The 25,157-nt window shown below is 67.6% G+C and overlaps 2 protein-coding genes across 2 annotated transcripts; both read right to left on the bottom strand.

Annotated features, from left to right (window-relative positions):
• Positions 1–39: 39 nt before the first annotated feature.
• CC2D1A (coiled-coil and C2 domain containing 1A) lies at positions 40–9,524 on the bottom strand. The gene is made up of 30 exons (XM_086478840.1): positions 9,491–9,524; positions 8,944–9,027; positions 8,416–8,551; positions 8,131–8,240; positions 7,925–7,999; positions 7,292–7,420; positions 6,116–6,347; positions 5,902–6,020; positions 5,645–5,720; positions 5,420–5,512; positions 5,179–5,309; positions 5,029–5,101; positions 4,754–4,881; positions 4,431–4,581; positions 4,148–4,320; positions 3,930–4,052; positions 3,304–3,362; positions 3,084–3,200; positions 2,923–2,996; positions 2,733–2,791; positions 2,605–2,656; positions 2,316–2,415; positions 2,133–2,223; positions 1,826–1,963; positions 1,660–1,715; positions 899–962; positions 677–803; positions 526–602; positions 372–419; positions 40–286 (listed from the first exon to the last, which is right to left on the bottom strand). The coding sequence occupies exons 2-30, from the start codon at positions 9,001–9,003 to the stop codon at positions 266–268; spliced, it is 2,892 nt and encodes a 963-aa protein (XP_086334966.1). The 5' UTR covers positions 9,004–9,027; positions 9,491–9,524; the 3' UTR covers positions 40–265.
• Positions 9,525–14,453: 4,929 nt separating this feature from the next.
• On the bottom strand, positions 14,454–14,879 carry NANOS3 (nanos C2HC-type zinc finger 3). Its single transcript, XM_086478842.1, has one exon. The coding sequence runs from the start codon at positions 14,877–14,879 to the stop codon at positions 14,454–14,456; it is 426 nt and encodes a 141-aa protein (XP_086334968.1).
• Between the last annotated feature and the right edge of the window lie 10,278 nt (positions 14,880–25,157).

The following is a 25,157-nucleotide window of genomic DNA, read 5'->3' on the forward strand; positions in this document are numbered from 1 at the left end:
CTCCCAGGGACCCACTTTGGTGCAGGGGGGTGGGGGGGGTGGGACATGGAGAGGGGTCCCAAAGTGCGATAGGGGGATCCCGGGAGGGGGGTTAGTGTCACCCTGTCGCCAGGGGGAGGGACCAGGAGGGGAGGTAGCAGCTCTGATCCCTGTGATTGTCACAGCAGCGCTGAGGGGGCGGTGTGGGGGGGCGGTGTGTGTGTGTCCCGTGTGCCCCCTCCAAAGTGCCTGCACCCTGCTGGGTCCCAGCCCCGGGGTGGGGGGCTCATCGGCGGAGCTTTTGGAGCTGGAAGAGAAGAGGGGGCGGTGAAGGGGGGGGGGACACACACGACAGGGACCCCCAGAAAGACCGCCCCTGGCTGCCCCCTCACCTCGCTCTCCACCAGGTTCCTCTTGTACAGAGCCTCCTTGGCCGCCTCCTGCCAAGAGGGAGGTGTCAGGACGGGGGGGGCGCAGGGCCCCCGCACCCCAAAGAGCACCCACGGGTGCCAGTGCACCCCACAGGGTTCGGGGGTGCTGCCTCACCCGGTTGCCCTCGGTGCCCAGGCGCCGTGCCGCCTCGGTGTAGAGCTGCAGGTACCGCTCCAGCTGGGCCAGGTACTCTTAGAAAAAAGGGGAAAAAAGGTAAAATAAAGTCGTGGGAGGGGGGCTAAGGGTTTTTGGGGGAGCCCCTCACCTTTACGGAAGGGGGGGCCACCATGCTGCAGGCGTGTCCGCAGGCACTGGCTGCGCCGGGCGATGTCCTGGTGCTGCTCCCGCAGCTCGGGGGGCACCGGCCGCTGCGCCTGGGTGTAGGCCAGCATCTGCGGGGACCCCGCGGTGAGGGGCGGGTCCAGGCAGTGGGTGAGGGACCCCCCCTGTGCCCCCAAAACGCCGCGGGTAGGGTGGAGGGGCTCACCTTCCTCTCCAGCTTCTCCCGGTCGAAGGCCAGCAGGTTGAGGCTGGGCAGCGTGGGCACGGCCCTGCTGCGGGGAGCGGGGGGGAAAGGGCCCTGGGTGAGGGGGGGGAGGACAAGGAGGGGGTCCCCAGCATCCCCCCAGCCCCGTCCTTTCAGGACACCATCTGCCAGCACAGGCCCGTCAACCAGGAGGGAGAAGAAGAGGGGGTCGTGGGGGTCCCAGCGCTCTCCTCATCTCCCACCTTCGTCCTCGCTGCTCCATACGGTGCCTGCCCTATCTTCCTCCTCCTCCTCCTCCTGCAGCCGGAGCAGGGGTTAATTCCCACCCTGCACGATGCCAAAACAGCGGCCACGGCGAGCGCGGCCACCTCCGGGGCAGGGATACCCTCTGGAGCAGGACAAAAAGTCCAGAAATGGGAGTTTTCCTGGGCGCCGGGTGTGGCCTGCGCCTCTTTGGGCAAAAGCAGGGCCCAGGGAGGAAGAGGAGGAGGAGGAGAGGTGCAGGCAGAGCCGGCCTCGCTACAGCACCAAGCAGACAGCTGTCCTGAACAGGAAGGAAAGACGGAGAGGAGAGAGGGTGAACGGCACCCACCGCCGTGTCCCCAGCCCCACTTTCTGCCCCACATCATCCCCCCGGCTCCGAGGCACCATGAGGATGATTTGGGATTGAGCCAACCCCCCGAAGGGCCCCCCAAAAAGCAGGTGCCGACCCCCCGCCCTGCCCTGACCGCAGCGCGAGCCAGGCAGCCGCCGCCACTCGCCTGTTGTTCCCCTCCTTTGCGGGAGCAACGGGCGCTTTGGGTTTGGGGACAGCGACCTGGAGGGAGAGAACCAGGGTTAAGAGGGCGCTTGTTCCCCCGTGGGGGGTTGACTGAACGGGTGGGGAGGCCGAAGGCAACTGGGGCACCATCCGTCGCCCACCGTGGCGCTTACTGGGGCCACGGCGCAGGGGTTGATGACCAGCCAGCGCTCGGTCCTTGTCTCCAGCTGCTGGGAGCTCAGGGGCTCCCTGAGCCGCACGATCACCTCCAGCTTCCCCCCCGTGGGCCGGCGGCCGTCCAGGAGCTGGGGGAGAGGCGGGAAGAATGTTAACAGAGCCGGGAGCGGCGGGAGAAGGCCGTGAGCGAGGCAAGAGCAGTGGGAAAAGGCCCTTAGCGAGGCGAGAGCGGGCGTTTGCCCCCAGGAGATGGCAGCCCGATTTGCCCCCAGGAGGTGACGGCGCCTCGCCCCTCACCTCGATGATCTCCCGAACCTCACACATCGTCTCCAGCGCCTCCAGCTTGAGCTGGGCTGTGCCGATGACACGGTCTGTCTTGAACAACCCCCTGGGAGAAGCGGTGGAGGGGTAAAAACCAACCGGGGGCTGCCAGAGGAGGGGGGAAAACCCCTCTTTTGTCCCCCAAAAAGGGTCTCTTACCCTTTATGCGCCACTTCGAACTTGATGCCTTTGGTCTGAAGGACACGGCGGAGCCCACGGTGTCCTCGGTTCACGTAGAGCTTGAACTGCTCCTGGAACTCTGCCGGGGAACCGGCACTGCGGTGTCAGCGGCACCGAGCCCCCGGCCAGACGGGGACCAGGGCGGCATTAATTGCCCCCCCCCCGGTCACATCAGCCGTCGTGCAGCGACCGCAGAGACCCTCGCTGTCACCCCCTGAGTACCAGCCCCCTCCCCGCCCCTCAGGAAGGGCAGAACCTGGGCATTTACCGGGAGAATCGGTGTTTTTGACGACGTTGGTCTTGTCTTTTTGAGCTTCCTCCTGTTGGGGCGAAGCGGGAAGGTGAGGGCTGAGCCGCCCGGGGCGGGGGGAGCGCGCCAGAGGGACCCCGACTCACCGCGTTGGGGTAAGGGAACTCGAACCGCACGAAGGCGTCCAGGTCGTTGGGAGCCACGCCTGCAAGGGGGGGGGACACGCCGTGAGTGCCGCGCCGGCAGCACCGGCCGCTCGTGGGTCACCGTGGCGGAGGATTCACGACCCCCACCACCACCACCGTGCCCCGGCAGGTCTCTGCCCTTTCCTCTCACCGGGTGGTGCCGGGAGGTTGATGCCTTTTACGATCGCCAGCACCATGTCGTTGCTGTTCAGCTCCGGAAAGATCCTGGGGAGGGGAGAGAGGCGTGAAAATCGGCGCCCACCCGCCCCCTGCTCACCACACCGGCGCCGCGCTCGGCCGGCGACCCCCTACTTGATGACGCTGAAGGTTCGCTGCTCGTAGTGGTACTTGGGCGGGGGGCAGCCCCGGGCGTGGGCCTGCTTCAGGAGCTCCATGTTCTGCTGGCAGTCCTCGGCTAGCTTCTCGAACCTGGTGGGGCAGAGCGGCTTACGGCAGCGGCCTCCTCTTCCTCGGCACCACGGCGAGGAAGGTGCTGCCCCCTCCCGCGGCAAATCCCGCCCAGCCAACTCACTTGGTGGTCTCGGCGATGTTCCCCAGGTGGGTGAACTGCTTGGAGTAACTCATGCACATCTGGGAGGAAGAGGAGGAAGGTTTCCACAGCCCGCCGGGCGCCCGCGGCAGCCCCGACCCCAGATCCCCCCGACCCCGGACCCGCTGGTGGCAGGTTCTCGAAGCCCAGAGGTGTCACCCCCTTCCCCAGCTCATCCCACTCCAGCCCGGACCTTTTCTCCGGCAGAAAACCCCGTTTCAGTCTAAATTCAGCCCAGATTTACCCTGAGGTTTAAAGCTGGAGCGTCTCGCCCCATCCTTGGCAAGCGAAGCAGTTCGATGCCTTCCTCCTCAACCCCCCCGCCCTCCTCCTCAACCCCCCCGCCCTCCTCCTCTTCGCTCCCCTGCCTTCCTCCTCGCCTCCCTGCCCCCCTCCCTGCCCCCTCGCCTCCCTGCCTTCCTCCTCACCCCCCCGCCCTCCTCCTCCACAGCGAGGAAGACCTCCCCTAGGTCTCCCCTCCGCCACAGGCTTTACGCAGCCCCACGTCGCGTCCTGCCCGTGCCGCGTTCTCAATCTCTCCCTGCCCGTGACCAAAACTGCCCCAAATTTTCTGCCCTTTTGCCCCACCAACCCCCTGGCCCCGGCACCTCGTGCTGCTGCCGGATCAGCTTCATCAGCTCCAGGTACTGCCCGGCCGCCTCGGGGGAGATGTGAACCCCCCGGCGCTGCACCAGCACAAAGTCCTCCTTGTTGACGGGGGCTTCGGGGACCTGGAGGGGACGGGTGGGATGAGGGACACGAGGAGCCTGCCCAGAGCCACAAAGCTAAACAAACCCCCCAAAAAACGCCCCCTCGAAGCCCTGACCTTGGCGATGTCGACGGGCAGGCCGTTCCGCGAGGCGGCGATCATGGGGTCCAGCCCTTTGGCCTGGCGCAGGAAGAGCTTCGCCCCCTCGATGTCGTTCTTCTGCTTGGCGCGCAGGGCGGCCTGCATCAGCTGCCGCCGCCGGCCCTCCAGGAACGCCAGCTGCTGCTGGGCTGTGGGGAGAAGAGGGGCTGAGCGGCCCCGGAGGGAGGCTGCCGGGGTCTGGGGGTCGCCACCCCCCACCCTCTCGCCCCCCAGGGTGGTCAGATGGGGCAGCCGGTACCTTTTGCGGTGGTTTTGGGCGCCGGTTTGGCCATGCCGGTGGAATTCGGGGCACCCGTGGAGGGGGCTCGGGGTGGCGGCGGTGGCTGCTTGGGCTGGGAGGCGGTGGCGGCTCTCGCTGGGGCAGGGCGGGCGGCAGGCTGTGCCATGGGCTGCGCCGGGAACAGAACAACGGCGGGTTGAAGCAGGAGAAACACAAAACATCCATCCCACGGGCACAAGGCAGGGGGGTGCCCCCTCCAGAGCCCTCCCCACCCCCATTTTGGGTTCCTATGGCAGCGAGGGGAGGCAGACAGGGGTCTTGAGCCCCCCAAAAACGCCAACCTTTGCCTCCTCAGCGCCATCCTCCTCCCCGTGGACCTCCTGGCTTGCCAGCTTCATGGCTGTCTCCAGCATTCCGGCGAGGCTTTGGTCTCCGGACGGCGTCTCCGCACCCTGGACGGGCTGGAAGCCTGGCCAAGGGGGTGCCAAGGGGGAAAGGCCGGGTGGTACCGAAGGCTCTGCCGCCTCGCTGGGCTGGGGGGGCCCGAACCGACCTCCCCACGGCACGCTGGAACAGCCCGGGAACCTCTCGCCGCAAAAAGGGACGGGGAAAATACCTGGCGGGACGGGCAGCTCCGAGAAATCCACCGGTTTCCCCGCTTTGTGGGCCCGGATGGCGTCCTGGTATTGCTGGGTGGGAAACAGGAGGGTGAGCAGGGCCATGGTGGGGCCGGCAGCACCGCGGCGGCACCGGCGGCACCCGGCACCTTGACGATGCGCTCGTGCATCCGCGCCTTCCGGTCATCTCCCTTGCTCTTGGCCTGCGCCGCCGCCGTCCGGTACCGCTCCATCCGCTGCTGCAGGGCCTCCAGCGCGTCCCGGGGAGCGGGGGGGGCGTCTGTTTTGGGGGGGAAGAGGCAGGAAAAAAGCTTCAGGCGTCTTTCTCTGTGAACTGCCCTGTCCTCAGGGAGGAGCTCGGGCTCAGAAATGAGCCGTCGGGGCTTCGACCTGCCGCGGGAGACGCTGGTTGCGGTTCTGGCACGGGCTCCGCGGCGGCAGACTGCGGCTGGCCAGGCGACGGCAGCTCCTTCGGCGGCTGGGCTGCGGGGGAGAGGGGAGCGATCGGCGCCGGCAAACTGCCATGTCGGCCGGGACGAGCAGAACCACCGCGCCGGCCTTCTCGTCCCGCTGAAGAGCGGGTTACGATGCTCCCGGCGCCGCTCTGGCTCTTACCGGGAGGAGGAGGCGGCACGCTGCTCAGCTCCACCGGCTGGCCCTTCCCCGCCGCCTCGAGCAGGGAGTCAAAACTCTGAAAAACCACGAGAAAAAAAGCAAAAAGCACGCGCTTGTTTGGCGTGGAGCTCCGCAGCCAGCCCGACCAACCCTCCTTTTGCTACAGGAGCCACGAAAAGGGGGACGATTTGGGTCGATATCGAGCCGGGAGGGAAACTCAGGACCCTCTGGCTGCCTGAGGCCACCCGGAGCCGTACCTTTGCGACCCGGTAGAACCTCGTGGCCGCCTCCAGGTCCCCGCGGTGCTTGGCGTGCAGCGCTGCCAGCTTGTACTCCCGCTGCCGGCCCCGCAGCAGGGCCTCGGCGCCGCCAGAGCCTGGGGAAGGCGAGAGGAGGGCAGCGTTGCCGGTTTCCCCTGTCAGCGGCAGGGGACAGCGGCTGACAGGGCCGCCGAGCGAGCCAAACCCTTGCCTGGGTAGGAAGGCGGCGATGGAGGAGCTGGTTTTGCCTCTGCAGAGGCGACGGGGAGGACCTGGGGCTTCACGAGGATGGGGGGTGGCTGCGGCTTTGGGGGAGGCTGCGGGGAGGCCGGGGAGGGCTGTGTCGGGGAGCCGGCGCCCTTCCCCAGCGCCACCGGAGGGGGGATTTCTTCCTCGTCGATCTTTTTGCCCTTCTTGACGGAGACCAGCATGTTCTCCAGCGTCTGGAAGGGACAGGCACAGGGCAAAACTCACCCTCACTCTGACGATCCTCTGAGGAGAAAGCTCAGAGCCCACCGGGGCAGCAGCAAGGCTGCTGGAGGTGGGAAAACCCAATTTCCCCCTAAACCATGACCCAAATGGGGCCTGGGGTGTTCGAACTAGTTGGGGATCCAGCCCCAAAATCTCCTTATCTTCCCCAGAAAACCTCTCCAGGCGCCTCCCCTCCCAGCCCGTGCGAGAGGCCAGCCCGCCGTGTCGCTCTGCCGGCAGCCGAAACCCAAGGGGAAGGGAAGGGTGAGCTCTGCCCCCCACCAGGCGGGGTTGCCCTTGGGTTTTGGTGGGGTTTTCTTCCCCAAAAAACCCTCTTAATGGTGAAAGTCGTCGCCCTCTTGAGCCACAGCCCAGAGGCAACGCGCTATCCTGCCTCTGGGGAGGGCTCTGCACCGAAACGGGGGGGCAGGAAAGACCTGAGCGCGGCAGAAGGGGCTGAACAGAGATGGGAAACGGGCAGGAGGGGAAAACAGGGCTCCAGGTCATAAAAAGTGATAATAACCCTGAGACTCTTCCGAGGGTTTTGAACAAGGGTGAGGCACCGGGAGTGTCAGGCCGCGTTCGGCTGGAGCTGCGGCGCTCACGGGGTCCCAGAGAGGACGACACCGCAGGTGGCTGCGCCCGCCAGTGCCTCACGTTTACATTAATGCCCCCAGTTAAGCACTGAAACGAGGACGACCAGATTTTCCAAGAACTCTGAGGAATTCCTGCGGGGAGCTGGCCCGGCCCACGGCTGCAGGGAGAGGCCGGGGCTCCGCCAGAAGCACGAAACCCCCCCGAGTTTGGAAACGCCGAGAAGTCGACATCGAACCGCTCCAGTGACGGAGAGACTCGAGGGAAATGAGGGCTTCGTGTCCGAGCCCCGCGAGCCCTCGGGCCCCTCGGCCCGGCTCACCTTGAGGCCCCTCTCGTAGCGCCGCAGCCTGGCGCCGTCCCCGGCCTGCCTGGCATTGGCGAGGGCTGTCCGGTACATGGCCGCCCGCTCCGCCAGCGTCGACTCGATGTCACCAGGCTCCGGCAGCACCTCCGGGACCTGCGGCCGCCCCCCAGGAGAAGCGCTCGGGTCGGGCCGGCAGCTCGGTGCCCGGCTCTGGCTCCCACCAGCGCCGCTGCGGCCGCCCGGCCCCGTCTGCCCCAGGATTTCCTGGGCTCGAGGAGCTGCGGGAGAGCCCCGCCGGCTGCCCCTGAACGGGGACTCCCCAAGAACGGCTAAAAAAGGGGATTCCCCAAGGCTGATTCCTGACAGATTCCAATAAATTCGCTAAATCCTGTCACCATGCTTGAGTTTTCCAACACTGCTTGTCGCCTCAGCAGAGGAAACCCAGCTCCTGACCCCCAGGAAAGGCTTTAACCCCCTCCCCCAGCAAAGGGGGTTTAACCCCCTCCCCCAGCAAACGGTTTTGCCCCTCCGGGGAGCAGCTTCGCGTGACAGAGTCACGTTTTCTTGCCAGGGAACCGAACAGAACGACACAGAAGGCCAAAACGAGCCGGATCTGGCACTGGCAGAGCAGCAGCGGAGCCGAAAGACGCGCCGTACCTTGGCGGGAGGCACCGGCGCCTCTGCGCTCTCCTCCCCTTTGCCCAGCACCTCCTGCAGCTCGGCCTGTGAAGCGCCGGGGTGACGTCAGCGACAATCCGGGGCGGAAAAGCCCTTTCTTTGGGACAAGGCGATCCCGAGGAGCGAAGCCCCAGAGACCAGAGCTCCCCCCCTGAGGGCTCAGACCCCTTCCTCACCATGAGGTCATCTTCATCTTCCAGCTCTTCGTCGTCATCCCCCTCCTCCTCGTCCGGGTCCTTCATGCAGAGGGCAGCCATCTTCTCAATCGTCTCCATCGGCAAAGGGGCTGGAGGAGCAGAAGTGGCACGAGGGTTTTTTTTGGGGCCACGTACCTGTTTCTGGGCAGTTTAAGCCCATGGGCAGGGGAGTCTGGCTCAGGGTGGGGGCAGAAACGACCCAACAGGGTTATTAATGATCCCAGAAATTAATGGCAGACGAGCCCCCGGTGCAGCAGCGCTCACTTTTCTCCTTGGGCTTCTCCCCCGGCACAGCTCGGTCTCCCACCAGCGCCAGCAGCTCGGCCTCCAGCTCAGCGGCATCGTCCCCACTATCGTCCCCCGCTGTCCCCTCAGGAGAGAGCTCCACCAGCAATCCCATCTGCGGGGTGGGGAGGGGACGACACGACAGCCCTGAGGGCATGATGCTAAGGACACCCCGTTAGGGTGAGAGGATCCCCCAGGATCTGGCCGAGGGACGGAGGAATCCACACCGGATCCTCGGGGGGGGAAGCTGCCGACTCGGGACCGAGCCCACGGAGCCCCAAGCGCCGCCGCCATGGTGACGCACGAGGCGATGGAGCAAATTAAAGCGTTTAAATCACTGAGCTGCCCGTGCTGGCTCCGGTTTCCCTCCCCCTGACGAAGGGCCGCTCACAGCGTCGCCCTTTCCCCCCTGCGCGGGCGGGGGGGACACACCCAGCATGCCGACGGTGCCCGGGGTGCCGGGGCTCAGCACGCACCGGGGCAGGGCAGGGGGGAAGCGGCCCATACCTGCCTGGCGATGGTGATGCCACGGCCCGGTGGCGGCGGTGGCCTCCTGGCTCTGCTCATGGCTCCGTCCCTCGCCGAGCCCAGCTGGGGGGGGGAACACGGCCTTGGGGTGCGGGGTCCCGGAGGACAGAGCTCCCCACCCCCCCACCCGCCCTTCGGCCTCAGCTTTTTGCAACCCCCACTGAGCTTCCCCCGCCCACACACACACCCTCCATTTTCCAGAAGCTTCTTGGCGGCCCCCTCCCTCACCACAGCCCCCCCGAGCACCCCAGGGGGCTGCCCACCCCCTCCCAGACCCGACCTTTCCTCCAGAGGATTCACCCGCTACCCCCCAGCCCCCCCGGTACTTCTCTTGCAGTCTCCCCCCCAGCCCCCCGCAAGGCCCCACTGCCCCCCACAGCCCCTACAGCCCCCAACAAGGCCTCGGCCCGCCACCCCCCCCCCCCCCCAAGAAAGGACCGCTAACCCTCCACCACCACTCCCGGCTCTCCTCTCCGCTCCCCTCCCTGCCCCCGGTACCGGCCCCCCTATCCACACACACACACACTTCCTTCTCCACCCGTCGCTGTCAACAACACGCCGCGCTTTACGGCGCCGCTGTCGCAAAAGCCGCCACCTCCGCCGCCACTTTTCGCTTGACGGCACCCCGAGAGACTACAACTCCCAGCGGGCTACGCGCCGCGCATGCGCACGGCGGGAAGCGGCGGAAAAGGCGGGAAAAGCGTGAGGTGATGAGGGGAGGGAAGATGGCGCCCCCCCCCGGGGAGGCCGACGCGGGTCGGGGGGTGGAACTAGGTGAAAATCCACGGTTTTTTCACCTCAGAACTAGAGGGTTTGGGTCCTTCTGCTGTGGCCACGGCCCTGGGGGGGGGGCGGCTGGGGGGAGGGGGCTGGGCCGGGGGGGGTGGCAAATGGCTGTGGGCTGGGGGGTGCCCAAGGACGTCAGAGAGAGGCTGATTGTTAAGTGCCGTTATTTTCTCCCCCCCTCAGGTGAGCGGCGGGATGGGTAAACGGAAGAACGAGCAGCCACCAGGTAATGGCGGGAGGCCCTGTCGGTGGCGAGGGGACAGGGGTGGTGAGGGGATGGAACAGTGAGGGGACGGGGACTGGGACGGGGGTGGTGAGGGGATGGGACAGCGAGGGGACGGGGACGGTGAGGGGATGGGACAGTGAGGGGACGGGGACAGTGAGGGAACGGGGACAGTGAGGTGATGGGGGCAGTGAGGGGATGGGGGCAGGGATGAGGACAGTGAGGGGCCAGCATCCCCTTCCCCTCCCCATAAGGCAGTGTCTGCTGAGGAGCCCCACCAACCTGCCCCGTACTTCCATACCTCGCTCCTTCCATTCAGTTGGCAACGAGCAGCCCTAAAACCACCTGGGGTTTTAATTGTAACAAACCTGCTGAACGACAAAACTGTCCCAATTTGAAGCAAAATGACGCCCAGCTGTTACCTTTCCCGCAACTTTGCTGTCAAATTCCCTCAGACTGCGCCGTGCCTTCAGGGTTTAGGGCACCTCCATGCCACACGCTGCCTGGGTGGCTTCCCCAGACACCCGCCCTGCAGAAAACATGGCTTTTTATGGGATAAAACTCAAAAACAGGCGACTTTCCGCCGGTGGTTGGTGAGGGAGCACCCACCAAGCTGCAGCTGAGCCCCTCAAGCTGCACACTCTGTTTTGGGGTGGTGTGGGGGAGAAGGGGTGGCTGGAGCAGAGCTGACACCCCACAAAAAGCCCTAAAAGCGATGTTTTTCCCTCAGCCCACAGCCATTTGCCACCCCCCCTCCAGACCAGGCCCACCCCCCAGCCGCCCCCCCCAGGGCCGTGGCCGCAGCAGAAGGACCCAAACCCTCTAGTTCTGAGGTGAAAAAAACGTGGATTTTCACCTAGTTCCACCCTCCCAACCTGCGTCGGCCTCCCCGGGGGGGGGGGGGGGGCGCCATCTTCCCTCCCCTCATCACCTCATGCTTTTCCTGCCTTTTCCACTGCATTAGAGGCATGTTTTGGGTTTTTTTTCCCCCTAAGATTTAACAACAAAAACCACACCAACCCTCAACAGAGGTTCTTCTCCCTGTCTGACCCGGTGCTGAGTCCATCTCGTGCCCGAGGCTGATACCTGAGGATTATTTCTTCCCCTTAAAGGAGCAGACAGTAAATGCCGCGTTCCCAAAACGAAACAAAGTCTTTGGGAAGGTTTGGATGCGACAGGAGACACCAGCTCAGACGTGACCGGACCGGCTCAGACCAACGATGCCGACAGACAACCGAAGTCTCGGGGACAGATGAGCGCCGCAGCGAGCGCCCCAAGGAGGTAACGGGGCAAGGAACTGGCGGGACGGGGCTTTGCGGGTGAACCGGGCTCTGTGGGGTGACGTCCTCAGCGAGCGCCTCGCCGCTGCCTGAGCGTGGTTTATCGTCTTTACCAGCACGGACGGCGCCAGGGAGGCGGCAGCTGCGGAGCAAAGCCAGGCGGGAGAGCGTGTCCCCAGCCCCGCGCCACAGGTACGCCTGTCCTGGGCGCCGGGCGAGCTCAGCGAGCTCCCGGCTCTCACTGAAACACTCGGGTGGTGAGAAACTCCCTTGGCGGCGCGGCCAGAGCCTCCACCGCGGTGCTGCTTGTCGGCAAACTCAGCCTTCGGTGCTTACACCAAATGAAGGGAAAAAAATGCCAGAGATTGGGATTTTTTAACGGCACCTTGTTGTTTCAGGCAGGAAGGGACACGGGCGGCGGTGGAGGCGGCCTGTCACCGGAGGCAGCTGCCCAGGGAGCAGCATCTCAGCCGGCATCGCCGCAATGGGCCTGTTCGATGGTGGATGAGACAGTAGAGGATCAGCCAGCGGCGACCACGGAGCGGCACGGAAGCGCCGGTGAAGAGCTGGCCGCCGAAACGCCAACTTGCTGCAGAACGGGCGGTGTCGGTGATGGTCCTGAGCGTGGCTCCGCTCCGCCAGCGCGAGGAGAGGGGGCTGCTGGCAGGGAGGTCGCTCTCCCTGTGGATACTCCAGGCCGGAGCACCGGCAGCTGCCTGCCGGCAGAGCTGCCTGACCCTCACAGTGAAGAGGAGGTTCACCACAGCGAGCCGGGCGAGCGCCGCAGTGACGCCCATCCAAGCCAGGAGCCACCAGGCGCATCTGTTGTGATCGCCAAAGAAACTGAATCCGGCGCCGTACCTGAGGGGGCGGCTGGAGGGGAGCACCAGGGAAATGGCCGCAGGGAGCAGCCACAGGCAACCGGGACGGACGAGGCGGCAGAGAACACGGCTGACTCCTGGTGCTGCCCAGCCAGCAGCAACATCTCGGCGGAGGTTTTGGCAGAGACAAAGGCGGAGGGAGGCACCGCTGAACCGGAGAGCGCGGGCGATGCTGGCACCATCAGCCCGGCGAGCCACCCCCAGGGTGGGAATGCTTCCCCGTGGAAAACACTGGGAGAAGCCGACGTGCGCCGGGAAGAGGCCGGAGGGGGAGAAATGGCTGCTGCCGGGACCAGCTCAGCGCTGGATCCGGCCGTCCCGGCTGGCAGGGATCCCTCGGGCGAGGGGGAGGGTGAAGGTGTCGTGGAAGAACGGGGTGCAGGGCCCATGGTGAGCGGTGGCGGAGGAGTCGCCAAGAGCATGCCCGCCGGGATGGCGACGCCGGGGCCGGCTCCCACAGGCACCGCACGACCCCCTGCCTCCGGCACTGGCTCGGCTGTCGGCGCAGAGCCCCGGGACAAGCCGCTCTCCCCACGGTCAGAGCTGCAGAGTGGCCTAGAAGGGCACAGCCTCGCGCTCCCACCGCAGCAGGTAAATCCCTGGCAGTCACTCATTTACCATGAAAACCCCCAAAACACCTGAAACGCACCCCAAAATGCCCAAAATAACCCAAAAGGGGGGAAAACCCAACTTTTTGCAGGAGCGGGCTGCACTGGGGCACCCCGGGCGCAGCTTCATCGTTGCCCAAACTTCTCCCCGCAGCCACTCTCCGCCGCCGACCGGTGTGACCCTGCGGCGCCTGGGTGCGAGCTGCGTGCCATGGCCAGCCAGAGCCGCGCTGAAGAGGCACCGCTGCTCGCCAAGGAGGACAGTTCGGCCCAGCCGCCGCCCAGGTAGGGGCAACACCCGCTCGGAGGCACTCCCAACGTCTTGAGTGGGATGGCAGCGGGGTTAAAAACTTACTTTTGAGTAAAACCGAGCAGATTTGGTGATTAGAACCATCCTCGTTTTCCTCCCCATCGTGGGCAGGGGTGAGGAGCCGGCAGGGCCGCACCCACCCGCCAGCAGCGAGGACGCGACCGACGTCATCTGCGGCCTCATCCTGGAGCTCTCCAACCTCAAGTAAGACCCCGCTCGCGCTGCCTGCCAAATCCTTTTTCCCTGGGAGACTGGGGGGGGGGTTCTGGCCTTGCCAGGGGTGGGCGAGCACTGCGTCGGCACACCGGGTGGGTAAACCATGGGCGCCCACCCCTCCAGCCGCCTGGCGATGAGCGCCCACCGGGGCCTGGAGGTGCTGAGGAGGCCGAAACCGCGGCGGAGCAGGCGGCCGGCAACCGGGACGATCCCCCCGCCTGCCGGGAGGAGGTGGAAGGAGACATAGGGCCAGGTTGGAGCCGGATCCGGCGATGCCGGCACGGCTTAAGTGTTTTATTAACGTAAAACCAGTGTTTCAACAGAGCACGGGGTACAAATAAAACGCCTTCCCCCGCGGTAACGCCTGAAATAACGCTTAAAGAACCAACCGGTGCGCCCGGCGAGGGCGGGAGCTGCCACGGGCGAGCCGCTAACGGCAGCCCGGCCCCCTCCGAGCTGCCACGTGAGCACTCGGCCACAGCCGGAGCACCGGCACCCTCCCTGCTGCGGCACCGTCCTGGACAGGAGCCGGCGCTGCCCTTGGGCACCCGCCGGGATCCATAAAAACCAACAAACCCACCCAAAACCTACAACTGAACCCAACCATGAACGCCCCCCTGGCGCAGGCGCGCTGGTAAAACCGCCCCTTCTCGGGCTTTTCGCTGGTGTCTTGCTGCCGATTCCGCCCGCAGCAACCGCCAAACTGCTGCTGGGATGGTGCCGCTTGGCTTGACCAGCTGGGGAGAGGAACTGGGGAGACTGGTCTCAGTGGAAAGCGCCGTCCCAGTGCTTCATCCTCGGAGAAGAGCCGAGCCGGGGCTGGTGCGGCAGCCAGAGCCGGCCAGAGCGGAGCGACCCCCTGGAAGAGAATGGGGAGAGAGGGGAGAGCACCGTACGCACCGCGTGCTGCCGCTGAGCTTAATTAGCTTAATTAGCTGTAATTCCCTTGACGAGCTCGCCAGAATCCTGTTCCCGGCTCAATTAAGTCTTGCATTGTGGCTTTCAGAGTGAGGCTGCGCCGAGGAAGCCGCTTGGTGTGGCAAAACTCACCAACCCAGTGCTCCGCGGAGCCGGAGCCGTGTTCCCCGCCCAGCCCCGGGAAGCAAAACACCCATTTTTGGGCGCAGCAAAATGGGTGATCGGCGTAAAACCCAGCTGGTACCTGCGGGGTCCGTTGGCGCTCGGCTACTTCTTGGCACCGCCGCCGCTCGCTGCCCGCTTGCCGGCGGCGTTGCGCGCCGAGGGGCGGCTGTAGACGGAGGCGTAGCCGCGGTGGGTGAGGGGGCAGAAGCGCTTGGTGTGGGCCCGGTCCTGCGTGGCGCCGCACTGGGGGCAGACGTAGCTGCGCAGGACGGGGCACAGCACCCGGCCCCCCGCGTCCCGCAGGCTGTGCCCGCTGTAGACGTGCTTCGCCTCCCCGTTGTGCTTGCAGAAGGCACAGAGCGTCTTGCTGGGCGACGCCGCTGACGCCTCTGCTTTGCCGGGCGATGCCGACGGCGTTTCGGTGGCGGTGGTGGTGGCGGTGGTGCCGTGCTCCTGCGGCAGCGCGGCCAGCACGGCGGCCAGCCCCAGGTAGTCCCTCCACATGTCGAACGCGGGGCCCAGCTCCATCCTCCGCCGCTGCCCGGTGCCGGGTTTGGGGCCAGACGGGGCTTCACGTGTGCCGGGAGATGCCCCCGGGGGGAACCGGGAAAGGGCCAATCGCCCCCACCCGGGGCCGCCTCCCTCCCCCCCCCCCCCCCCCCAGCGACCGCCTGGAGCCGGCGCGTCTGCCCGGAGGGGTGGGGGGTGTCTGCGGCTCTTCCCCTCTCTCGGGGTAACGGGGGGGGCCCCTCCCAAAACCCCCCACAGCGCCGTGACCCTCCCCGACGCCGCCGTTTTGCCCGCTCCGGTGCGGGGTCCCCGGGCATCCCCCCTGCCCCCGGGGCTGAAACCGTCGGGAATCGGGTAAATCACCCGCTAATGGACGGCGGAATCACCCACAACAGCAGCGAGGCCCCGGCCCCACCAGGGCATCCTGTCAGGCGGCCGCCAGGGAGGGCCCAGCGTCCTCCAGAGCCCCCACTTTTAGGGGAAAAAAAGAGGGTTTTGGCTCCTCGCAGCGAGTTTCCCCCCAAAACCACCACCTGGCGATGGGCGTCGAGCAGGAGTTTTGGTCCTGGGGGCTGCAGTGGCGCTCACCCACTGCCTTCCCGCACCGAAATTGGGCTGGTTTGGGGAATCGTGATTCTGGCGCGGAGCTTCCCAGGATGGGACGGCGCCGCCGTGCCATGGGAATGCCGCAGTGTCGCCGAGCCGGGGCTGAAGCGCCAGTGGTGCCGGGAAAGCTGTAGCAGTGGCTCTCCTGGCCGTTCCGGCGGGCCACGGGGCACACGCAACGGTCGGTGGTTTCACCTCGGCCACAGAACTCACCGACAGCGTTGAATGTTCTCCGTAACCGCCGCATCGGCTTGCCGGTGGCGTCAGTGTCTGTCAGAGGGGGTTCATGCTCTTCCTCCTGGTTATCCTGGTGCAGACTCTGCGAGGGGGGTGAGGATCTGGTTTGGGCAGGGTCCCTGCAGCCGCTGGCGCGGTGAAATACCTGCCAGGTCCTCGTGACGCCTGGCAGCCTCATGGCATTGGCTCCGGTGGCATCCCTGTGCCGGTGTGACGCAGCCACGAGGGACGGAGCTGCAAGGACGGGAGTGAGCACCAGCCAAAAAAGGCCAAATCGCCCCAAAACCACACCGGTTTTCACTCGAACCCACCGGTGCGAGAGGGTCCCGTCGTTTATTTGCCACGAACCAGAGCCACGGCACGCCATCGGCGTCACCGCCTGGCCTGAACCCCGAAGATTTGGGGACGGGGCAACTGCAGCGGGAGAATAACAGAAATGGGGGTTTCCCCCCCAGACAGGGGGGCTCCCCCGGCCCCTCCGCAGGGGGTGGGCAGCCCAGTGCTGCCTGTCTGCCCCGGTCCTGGGGACAAGGCGCTGCCAGTGCCGGCAGGCGGGAGCTCGGTGAGCCACCGGGGCTGTGCCGCGCCTCCCATTGGCTCGCAGTGATGTCACGGGCGAAGTCACGCCGCGCACGGCCGCGGGGCCCCGCAAAGGAGGGAAAAAAGAACCCAAAAAAGTCCCGGAAAGGCAAAGAACCGGCACTTTGTGCGCCCGGCGCGGCAACGCCAAAATTCCCTCCTTGCTGAGAGCACTGGCGGCCCCTCCGGCACCGGGGGAGTCCTGGAGCTCAGCGTGGCAGGGGAAATAACGCCATTTTAGCCAAAACCCCAAACCCCGGTCGGCAAGTGACGCCCAGTGCATTCCTGGGGCCGTGGCGCCGAGTCAGGGTGGCAGCCGTGCCCCCCCCGGCACCGCCTGTGCCGAATTCCTCCCGCTGGGAAGCAGGAAAACCCCGTCTGGGGCTGCAGCTCCTCTCGGTGCCCGTCCAGCCCCCGGAGCAGGATTTTGGGTGCAAAACCACCGTTTTCTGCTCAGCACCGGAGGGGCGTACGGGTGGGCGCTGCCGGCGCATGGCACCGTGCTCGGCATCGGCCGCAGTCCGAGGCTGAAAAAGAAGAGAAAAAGGGAAAAAAAACGTCGGTAGTGAGGTCAGAGGGGTGCGGGGCGGGCGCCATGCTGGGGTTCACCGCGTCCTACCGGGGTTCACCGTGTTGTACCGGGGGTTCGCCATGTCGTACCGGGGGTTCACCGGGTCATACTGGAGTTCGCCGCAGACTCTCAGGGCGGGGGGGGGGTGTCGATGGGTGCAGCCACTGGGGGAACTGGCCCCAATTCCCCGGGGTTTTCCCCAAAAAAGGGTCCTTTCCCGGGGGAGCCCCCTTCCGGCCCTGCCAAAAACGGTGGGGTGTGAAGAAGGGGCGGGGCGTCGCCCTGCGTGTTGAGGGGGGGGGGGAGTGTCCCTGTCACGACATTGGGGGGGGTGTGTCGCGACATTTGGGGCCCCTGTCATAGGGGCGGGGGGGGGCGAGGGCCTGTCTACTCCCGCGGCCCCCCCCGGGAGGAGGGGTCCGTCCATGTGTGTCCCCGCTACTCCCGGGGGGGCCGGGCCGGACGGGGGCGGGCGGGCCGCGGGTCAGCTCAGGCCAGCGGCACCGCCCATTGGTCTCTCGCCCCGCCCCGCCGGCCCTCATTGGTAGCGCTCCGCCCGCCCCCCCGCTGAGCCCCGCCCCGTCCCGCCCCCTAGGACAGTCAGCACTGCACCGCCAGCCCCCCCCTCCAGCGGGTACCGCCTACGCCACCTCTCATTGGCCGCCCGCGACGCCCCGCCCGCCCCCTTATTGGCCACCGCCCCGCCGCTTCCCATTGGTGAGTCTGTGGGCCGGCGCTTAACCCCTGCGGTGCCGCCGCGCTCCGAGCCGGTGCCCGGGGGGTGCAGGGGGACCCCCGCGCCTCTGAGACGGGCCCCAGACCGGCCCATCGCCCCCCCCCCCCAGTCTGGGGGACGGGGAAGGAGCGTTGGGGCACAGGTGTATGCGTGGCACGGCTGGCATGGCATGTATGGCACGGCCTGGCATGGCCTGGCCTGGTATGTATGGCATGGCCTGGCACAGGATGGCCTGGCACAGTATGGCATGGCATGGCCTGGCACAGCATGTATGGCATGGCCTGGCATGGCACATATGGCACGGCATGGCATGGCCTGGCATTGCGTTGCATGGCACAGCATGGCATGGCCTGGCACAGCATGGCCTGGCCTGGCATAGCACATATGGCACAGCATGGCACGGCCTGGCACAGCACGTATGGCATGGCCTGGTACGGCATGGCCTGGCACAGTATGGCATGGCATGGCCTGGCACAGCATGTATGGCATGGCCTGGCATGGCACATATGGCACGGCATGGCATGGCCTGGCATTGCGTTGCACGGCACAGCATGGCATGGCCTGGCACAGCATGGCCTGGCCTGGCATAGCACATATGGCACAGCATGGCACGGCCTGGCACAGCACGTATGGCATGGCCTGGTACGGCATGGCATGGCATGGCCTGGCACTGCACGTATGGCACAGCATGGCATGGCATGGCCTGGCATTGCATCGCATGGCCTGGCACAGCTTGGCACTGCACACCAGGAGCAGGGAAACAGAGGCACAGAGCTGGGCACGGACCAGGGCTTGCCACACTGTGCCGTGCTGTGCCATACTGTGCCATGCCATCCTGTGCCGTACCGTGCCCCAGTCTCACGTCCAGGACTGGCTCAGGCCGGGAGTGCTGGGCCGTGCCAGGAGCAGCACAGTGCCATCCAGTACCGGCTGGGGACTGCGGGCGGCACTGGCACCGGTGGCTCCTCATCCCAGTGACTCCCCTGTGAAGAAATGGGGATTCTCACGCACCCCCGGGGAGCCCGGCTGGCACTGGTACTGGCACCGCCACGCTCAACACCCCGGCCTGAGCCGGGGCAGGTTCTGGCTGTACCCCCAGGCCGGCCCCGGTGCTCTGGGGGGCACAGTCATGGAGAACTGGTGTCACCAGAGGGGTCCCAGCACAGCCGCGGGGACCTCAGTACAACCGTGGCGGCTCCGTCCCATGTGCAGTGGCGCATGACGGCACACGGTGGCACATGGCACACAACGGCACGCGGCGGCACGCATGGTCTCTGCTGCTTTGTCCCCGGGTCTCCACCGCTGCCACCCCGGCGCCGCCGTCCCGCACCCCACCGCCCCGTCCCTGCGGGTGCCGGTGCCACCGGCAGTGCCGTGAGCGGCCGGGCTTGGCGTGTCCCTGCCGGCACCGCCCGGGCGTGGTGGGAAGGCAGCACCGGTGACTCACCGGTGCCCGGCAAGCTGGCGCTTGACACCGGGCCGGGCCGCGGGGCGGGGGGGGCAGGGTGGGGGGCCGGGGGGGTCTCACCGCCGGCTGGGGGCTGCCGTGGGGGAGGCACCGGCGGGAGCCGGGGGGCACCAGAGGGGCTCAGTCCCGGGCGATACCGAGGGAGGCCCCAATCGGGGACCCCATGGCTGGGGGCGGGGGCCCGGGGAAGCCCTGGGGGGGATGGGGGGGGCCGGGGGGGCCCCATCCTCTGAAGGCGCCTTTGTTCAGAGCCGGCCGGGCCCACCCCGGCGGTGACTCATGGGCGCGTGGCTGCGCCCTGACTCACCCCCCCCCCCGGCCCCCCCCCCCCCCCCCCCCGTTCTCGGGGTCTCCCCGGTCCCCAGCAGGGGGGTCTGTGTGTGTATGTGTGGGACAAACACCCAGGGGATCCCCTGTGCGAAGGGGGGGCCCGTGGGTGCCGGGGGGGGGGGCGGGTCCGGGGGTGCACAGGGGAGCTCATGGGTGTGGGGGGGGTGGCTATGGGTGCGGGGGGGGGGGGTATGGGTGCATGAGGGGCCCATGGGTGGGCTGGGGGGGCCATGGGTGGATTGGGGGTGCATGGGTGGATTGGGGGGGCATGGGGGTGGAGGGAGGCCCATGGGTGCAGAAGGAGGCCCATGGGTGCAGAGAGGGGGTTATGGACACCCCGAGGGTCCCATGGGTGCGGAGAGAGGGGAGGTTATGGTTGCGGAGGGGCACCTGCATCACCTGGGGGTGCTGCGTCCCCACCCCGTCACCCCATCGTCCCGCTACACTGGCGCCCCACGGCGGGGGGGGGTGTGTCCGGGGACACCCCACGGGGACACCCCGTTGGGCGCTGGCGTCGTGGGGGCGAGGTTGGGGGGGGGGGGGGGCCGCCCCAGTGGTGCCGTGGGGCGGCCGTGGGCGCCTGCCAGCCCGGTGCTGCCGGTGACTCACGGCCGTGACTCAGCCCCACCACAAACACGGCGTCGCGCAGCAACGCCACCGACCCACAGCCCCCCGGCCCCCCGCGGCCCCCCACACCCTGGGAACGGCACCCACAGGCCTCCGAGGACCCCCGGCGGCCACCCCCGGAGCGGGGCCAGGAGCCACACGGGACCGGGGTGGCCGGGGACGCCGGGGCTGGGGGGCTGGGGGGAACCAGGGGGTTCCAGGGGGGTCCGGGGGGGCCAGGCGTGCCCCGGCCCGAGGAAGGAAGAAGCCGGGAGGCAGCGCGGGGGTGGGAGGAAAGGGAAATCCCGGCCCAGCAGCCCCCCCCTGCACTGCCAGCCCCGGCTCCCAGTCCCCCCAGTGCCCCACGGACCCAGCTCCCAGTCCCCCCAGTGTTCCCATCACCAGGGGTCCCAGTACTCCCAGTGCCAGGGGCACCTTGGTGTGGGGCACCCGTGGGTGCAGGTGGGCTCTGCCGGCTGGGGGTGCCCGGGGTCCCCCAGGGGACTGGCTCTGGGTGTACTGGTGGAGGGTGCTGGGGGCACTGGTCTACGTGTGTCCCCGGGGGCAGGGGGATGCTGCTGGGCTTTCATGGCGCCCGCCAGGCACGGTGCGTTTCTCACCATAAACCTTCACCGGGATCAACCGGCGCTGCCTGCAGCGGGGATGCGGCACCCACCGAGGCGCCTGTGCCTGTGGGGGGCTTTGCCATCCCCGCCCTGCCCGGGCACCTCTGCCCGTGGGCACTGGCCTGGGCGAGCCAGGGCTGTGCCGTGCCGTTACCGTGCCATGCAGTGCCACATGGTGCCACGCCGTGCCAGGGCTGTGCCATGCTGCCACCGCGCCGTGCGGTGCCATGTGGTTCCACGCCGTGCCAGGGCTGTGCTGTGCCATTACCACGCCGTGGCACACTGTTCCATATAGCCCTGCCGCTCCGTGCCATGCGGTGCCACGCTGTGGCATGCCGTGCCATATTGCCCTGCCGCTCTGCACCGTGCGGTGCGGTGCCATACAGTGCCACACCATGGCAGGGCTGTGCCGTGCCGTTACCACACTGGCACGCCAGGCCGTATCACCCCGCCGCTCTGCGCCGTGCGGTGCGGCATCATGCAGTGCCATGCCAGCGCCATGATGGTGGCATGACGGCGCCATGCCGGTGCCACGCGGTGCCAGGCCGTGCCGTGCAAGCCCCCCGGCGCGGCGCGGGTGCGAGGCGGCGGCGGGGCTGAGTCAGGCAGGAGGAATGTGCCGTCTGGCGCGTGGGCGAGCGCCAGCCCCGGCCGCTGCCATTACCTAGAAAGGACATTTCTGCGCCGCCGGCCCCGCCAGCGCCTGCGCCCACCACCGCGGCCACCGCGGCCACCGCGGCCCTGCCACCGCCGGAGTGCGGAGAGCGGGCGTGCGAGCGGGCGTGCGAGAGCGTGTGCCCCCCTGCAGCCCGCGGGCCTTGCGTCGGGGGGGGGTGAGTGCGAGTGAGCGTGCGAGGGAGCGTGTGTGTGTGTGCACACGCGTGCAAGTACGTGGGGGCGCGCTGGCGTGTGCCCCGGGCACGGCTTGCGGTGCCCTTTGCAGCGTGTGTCTGCGTGCAGTGTGTGCAGTGCCGTCTGTGTGTGTGTGTGTGTGTGCACGCGTGTGTGTGCGTGTGCAGCGCCGCCCACCCGCCGCAGCGCCCCTGCATGTGTGTGCTGCCGGGGGGGGGGGTCTGCGCACAGTGCATGTGGCAGCGTGTTGGGGCGTGCGGTGCCGTGTGCGAGCGTGTGTGCGTGTGTGTGTTCCGCCGTGCAGGGGTGCGTTTGGTGCGGGTAGTGCCATGTGTGCACTGCTGGGTGTGCACTGCTATGCGTGTGCAGTGCCACGCGTGCACGTGTGTAGTGCCATGTGTGTGCAACACTGTGTGTGTGCACTGCCATGCGTGTGCTGTGCCAGGTGTGTGCACTGCCACATGTGCAGTGTCACGCGTGTGCAGTGCCATGTGTGCGCTGCCGTGCATGTGCAGTGCTGTGCGTGCACATTGCTATGCATGTGTGTGCAGTGCCATGCATGCGCACCATCATACATGTGCAGTGCCGTGTGTGCACGTGTGCAGTGCCACGCGTGTGCGCTGCTCTGTGTGTGCTGCTGTGCATGCATGTGCACTGCCATGTGTGTGCGCTGCTGCGTGTGCGCACCGCCAGGCGTCTACAGTGCCATGTGTGCACGTGTGTGGTGCCATGTGTGTGCAGCGCCATATGTGTGCACCGCTGTGTGTGTGCTCTCCTGTGCATGCGTGTGCGGCGCCATGTGTGCGCACCACCATGCCTGTGCAGTGCCATGTGTGCAGTGCCACGCGTGTGTGCTGCTGTACATGTGTGTGCAGTGCCAACGCGTGTCTCGTGCGGTGCCTGTGCAGTGCCATGTGTGCAGTGCCATGCGGGTGCACTGCTGTGTGTGCGCGCTGCTGTACATGCGTGTGCAGCGCCATGTGAGCGCCGCCACGTGTGCACACCCGCGTGCTGCCACCCCTGCGCTGCCGCCTGTACACGCGTGCCCCGCCGCCTGTGCATGCGTGTGCAGCCCCTTGCAGGCTGCGCCGCGGCTTCGCCCTGTCATGCATGTGCGCGCTCGCGTGGGGCACCGTGTGTGCCGTGTGCCATGTGCCGGCCACCATGTGTGTTGTGCCATGAGCCGTATGCCGTGCCATGTGTGGTGCTGTGTGTGCTGTGTGCCGTGTGCGGTGCCAGCCCCACGGCGCTGGTGGGGGGCCCCAATCCTGCCCCGCGCCCCGTTAACATCAGCAGCCGGCGCAGCCGCTCGGGCCCAGCTGTGCCGCCCGGGGGGAGCTGTCACTGCCAGATGTGCCGCCGCTGCCAGATGTGTGCCAGGGCTGGGGAAGCGCCGTGGCCGCCAGCGAGGCCGGGGCTGGGGACCTCCCCGGGGGGAGCGTTTTGGGGACCCCCGGGTGGATCCCCATGGCACAGCCGTGCCCGTGGCCGTGCCAGCCCCTGTGGCACCGCCACACCGGCAGCCACGGGGCGTGAAGGTGGGGCTGAGGGGCTCCGGGGGTGCCGTGGGGCCGGGCCCGAGCCCTCCCCGCTATTGTTTATCCCTCCCCGCGCAGAGGAAACCCAAAACCTCCCAATAATTGTATTTAGGAACTTCCAGCATCTCCACGGCGACGGGCGGTGACGGCAGCCGGGGCCGGATCCTGGCAGCGCCCGGCCAGGCCCGGCGTTAACCCGCACGGCGCCACCGCCATGTGCTGCCCAGGGCGCGAGGTCCCGCCGGACCACGGGGACGGGGGTGCTGGAGCCTGGGGGTCCCCGGGGATGGGGGATCCCTGGCCCTGGGGTCCCCACGAACAGGGGGTGCTTGGCCCTGGGGTCCCCCGGGGATGGGAGATGCTGGACCCTGGGGGTCCCCAAGGTTGGGGATGCTTGGCCCTGGGGTCCCCAGGGGATGGGGGATGCTGGACCCTGGGGGTCCCCAAGGTGGGGGGATGCCTGGCTGTGGGGTCCCCTGGTGATGGGGGATGCTCAGCCCTGGGGTCCCCACGAACAGGGGGTGCTGGGCCCTGGGCGTCCCCAACGTTGGGAGATCCTTGGCCCTGGGGTCCCCCAGGGATGGGGGATGCTGGGCACTGGGGTCCCCAAGGTTGGGGGATGCTTGGCCCTGGGGTCCCCCAGGGATGGGGGATGCTGGGCCCTAGAGGTCCCCAAGGTTGGAGGATGCTTGGTTGTGGGGTCCCCAGTAGGGCTGATGCTCAGCGGCCGCCCTGAGGGGTTCGAGGGGCTGCAGGGCCCAGGCTGTCCCCTCTCCGCGGGTGGCACCAGCCCCATCCGTGCCCCACCTGGTCCCCGTCCCACCCGCACCTGCAGCCCCCCCGGGGGGGCACCCGGCGGGGGCGGTTGGGGGGGTTCGGGGGGCGGTGGTGGGGCGCAGGGCGTGGGGCAGGCGGGGCCGGGGGGGGCCCTGGCCTGGCGGCAGCGGCCGCAGTGACGTGCTGCGGTTTTGCCGACTTCCGACGCAAAACTCTGTTTAATGTCTGTGTGTGCGGCATCGCCATGGAGACCCCGAGGCCCTGGCCCCACAGCGCCCCACGGCACCCCACGGCACCCGCCACTGCCACGCCCCGACACCCGCTTCCCCACACCGGGAGGCCGCATCCTGCCCGCTCCCCCCCCGCCCAGTGCCAGCCCAGGGGAAACTGAGGCACAGTCGGCGACAGGCATGGGGGGCTGTAGGCACTGACCTCCCACGCTGTGGGCACACGGCCCCCCTCGCCATTGGGGGCACCTGGGCTGTTTGCTATGGGGTACGCAGCCCTTACACCATGGGGTGCTCAGCTGCCTCACTGTGGGGCAACAAGTCCCCTCGGTATAGGACACCCAGCCCCTATGCCATGGGGCACGTCGCCCTTGCTGTGGGGCACCCAGCCCCTATGCCAAGGGGCATCCAGACCCCTCGCTGTGGGGCAATGAGCCCCCTTGCTGTAGGATGCACGGCCCCTGTGCCGTGGGGCACGTGTTGCCCTCACTATGGGGCATCCAGCCCCCTTGCCGTGGGGCAATGAGTCCCCTCGCTGTGGGGCACCCAGTCCCCTTGCCGTGGGGCGCACCCAGCTCTCACGCCGTGGGGTGCTGAGCCCCCTCACCATGGGGCACGTGTCACCCTCGCTGTGGGGCACCCAGGCTGCTCGCTACGGGGCACCCAGCCCCTATGCCATGAGGCATCCAGCCCCCTCGCTGTGGGGCAACAAGTCCCCTCGCCGTGGGGCATGCAGCCCCTATGCCATGGGGCGCATGTCCCCTCACTGTGGGGCATATATCGCCCTCGCCGTGGGGCATATATCGCCCTCGCTGTGGGGCACGCAGCCCCTACGCTGTGGGGCACACCCAGCTCTCGTGCCACGGGGTACTGAGCCCCCTCGCCATGGGGCACGTGTCACCCTCGCCGTAGGGCACCTAGCCCCTATGCCACGAGGAGCATATCCTCTCGCTGTAGGACATATATCGCCCTTGCCATGGGGCACCCAGCCCCTATGCCATGGGGTGCACGTCCCCTCGCTGTTGGACATATATCACCCTTGCTGTGGGGCACCCAGCCCTACACCATGGGGCGCGCCCAGCTTTCATGCCATGGGGCGCATGTCCCCTCGCCGTAGGACATGTATTGCCCCCGCTGTGGGGC

The sequence above is a fragment of the Leptosomus discolor genome, chromosome 28, assembly GCF_034619465.1.
Source record: "Leptosomus discolor isolate bLepDis1 chromosome 28, bLepDis1.hap2, whole genome shotgun sequence".
NCBI lineage: Eukaryota > Metazoa > Chordata > Aves > Leptosomiformes > Leptosomidae > Leptosomus > Leptosomus discolor.

What these genes read in the sequence shown, in the direction of transcription:
- CC2D1A (XM_086478840.1), bottom strand. Translation starts at nt 9,003, where the DNA reads ATGAGCAGAGCCAGGAGGCCACCGCCGCCACCGGGCCGTGGCATCACC. An exon ending in GGTTCTACCGGGTCGCAAAG is followed by an intron (nt 5,721 to 5,901) that starts GTACGGCTCCGG and finishes GTGGTTTTTCAG; the next exon opens with AGTTTTGACTCCCTGCTCGA. An exon ending in TGCACGAGCGCATCGTCAAG is followed by an intron (nt 5,102 to 5,178) that starts GTGCCGGGTGCC and finishes TTTCCCACCCAG; the next exon opens with CAATACCAGGACGCCATCCG.
- NANOS3 (XM_086478842.1), bottom strand. Translation starts at nt 14,879, where the DNA reads ATGGAGCTGGGCCCCGCGTTCGACATGTGGAGGGACTACCTGGGGCTG.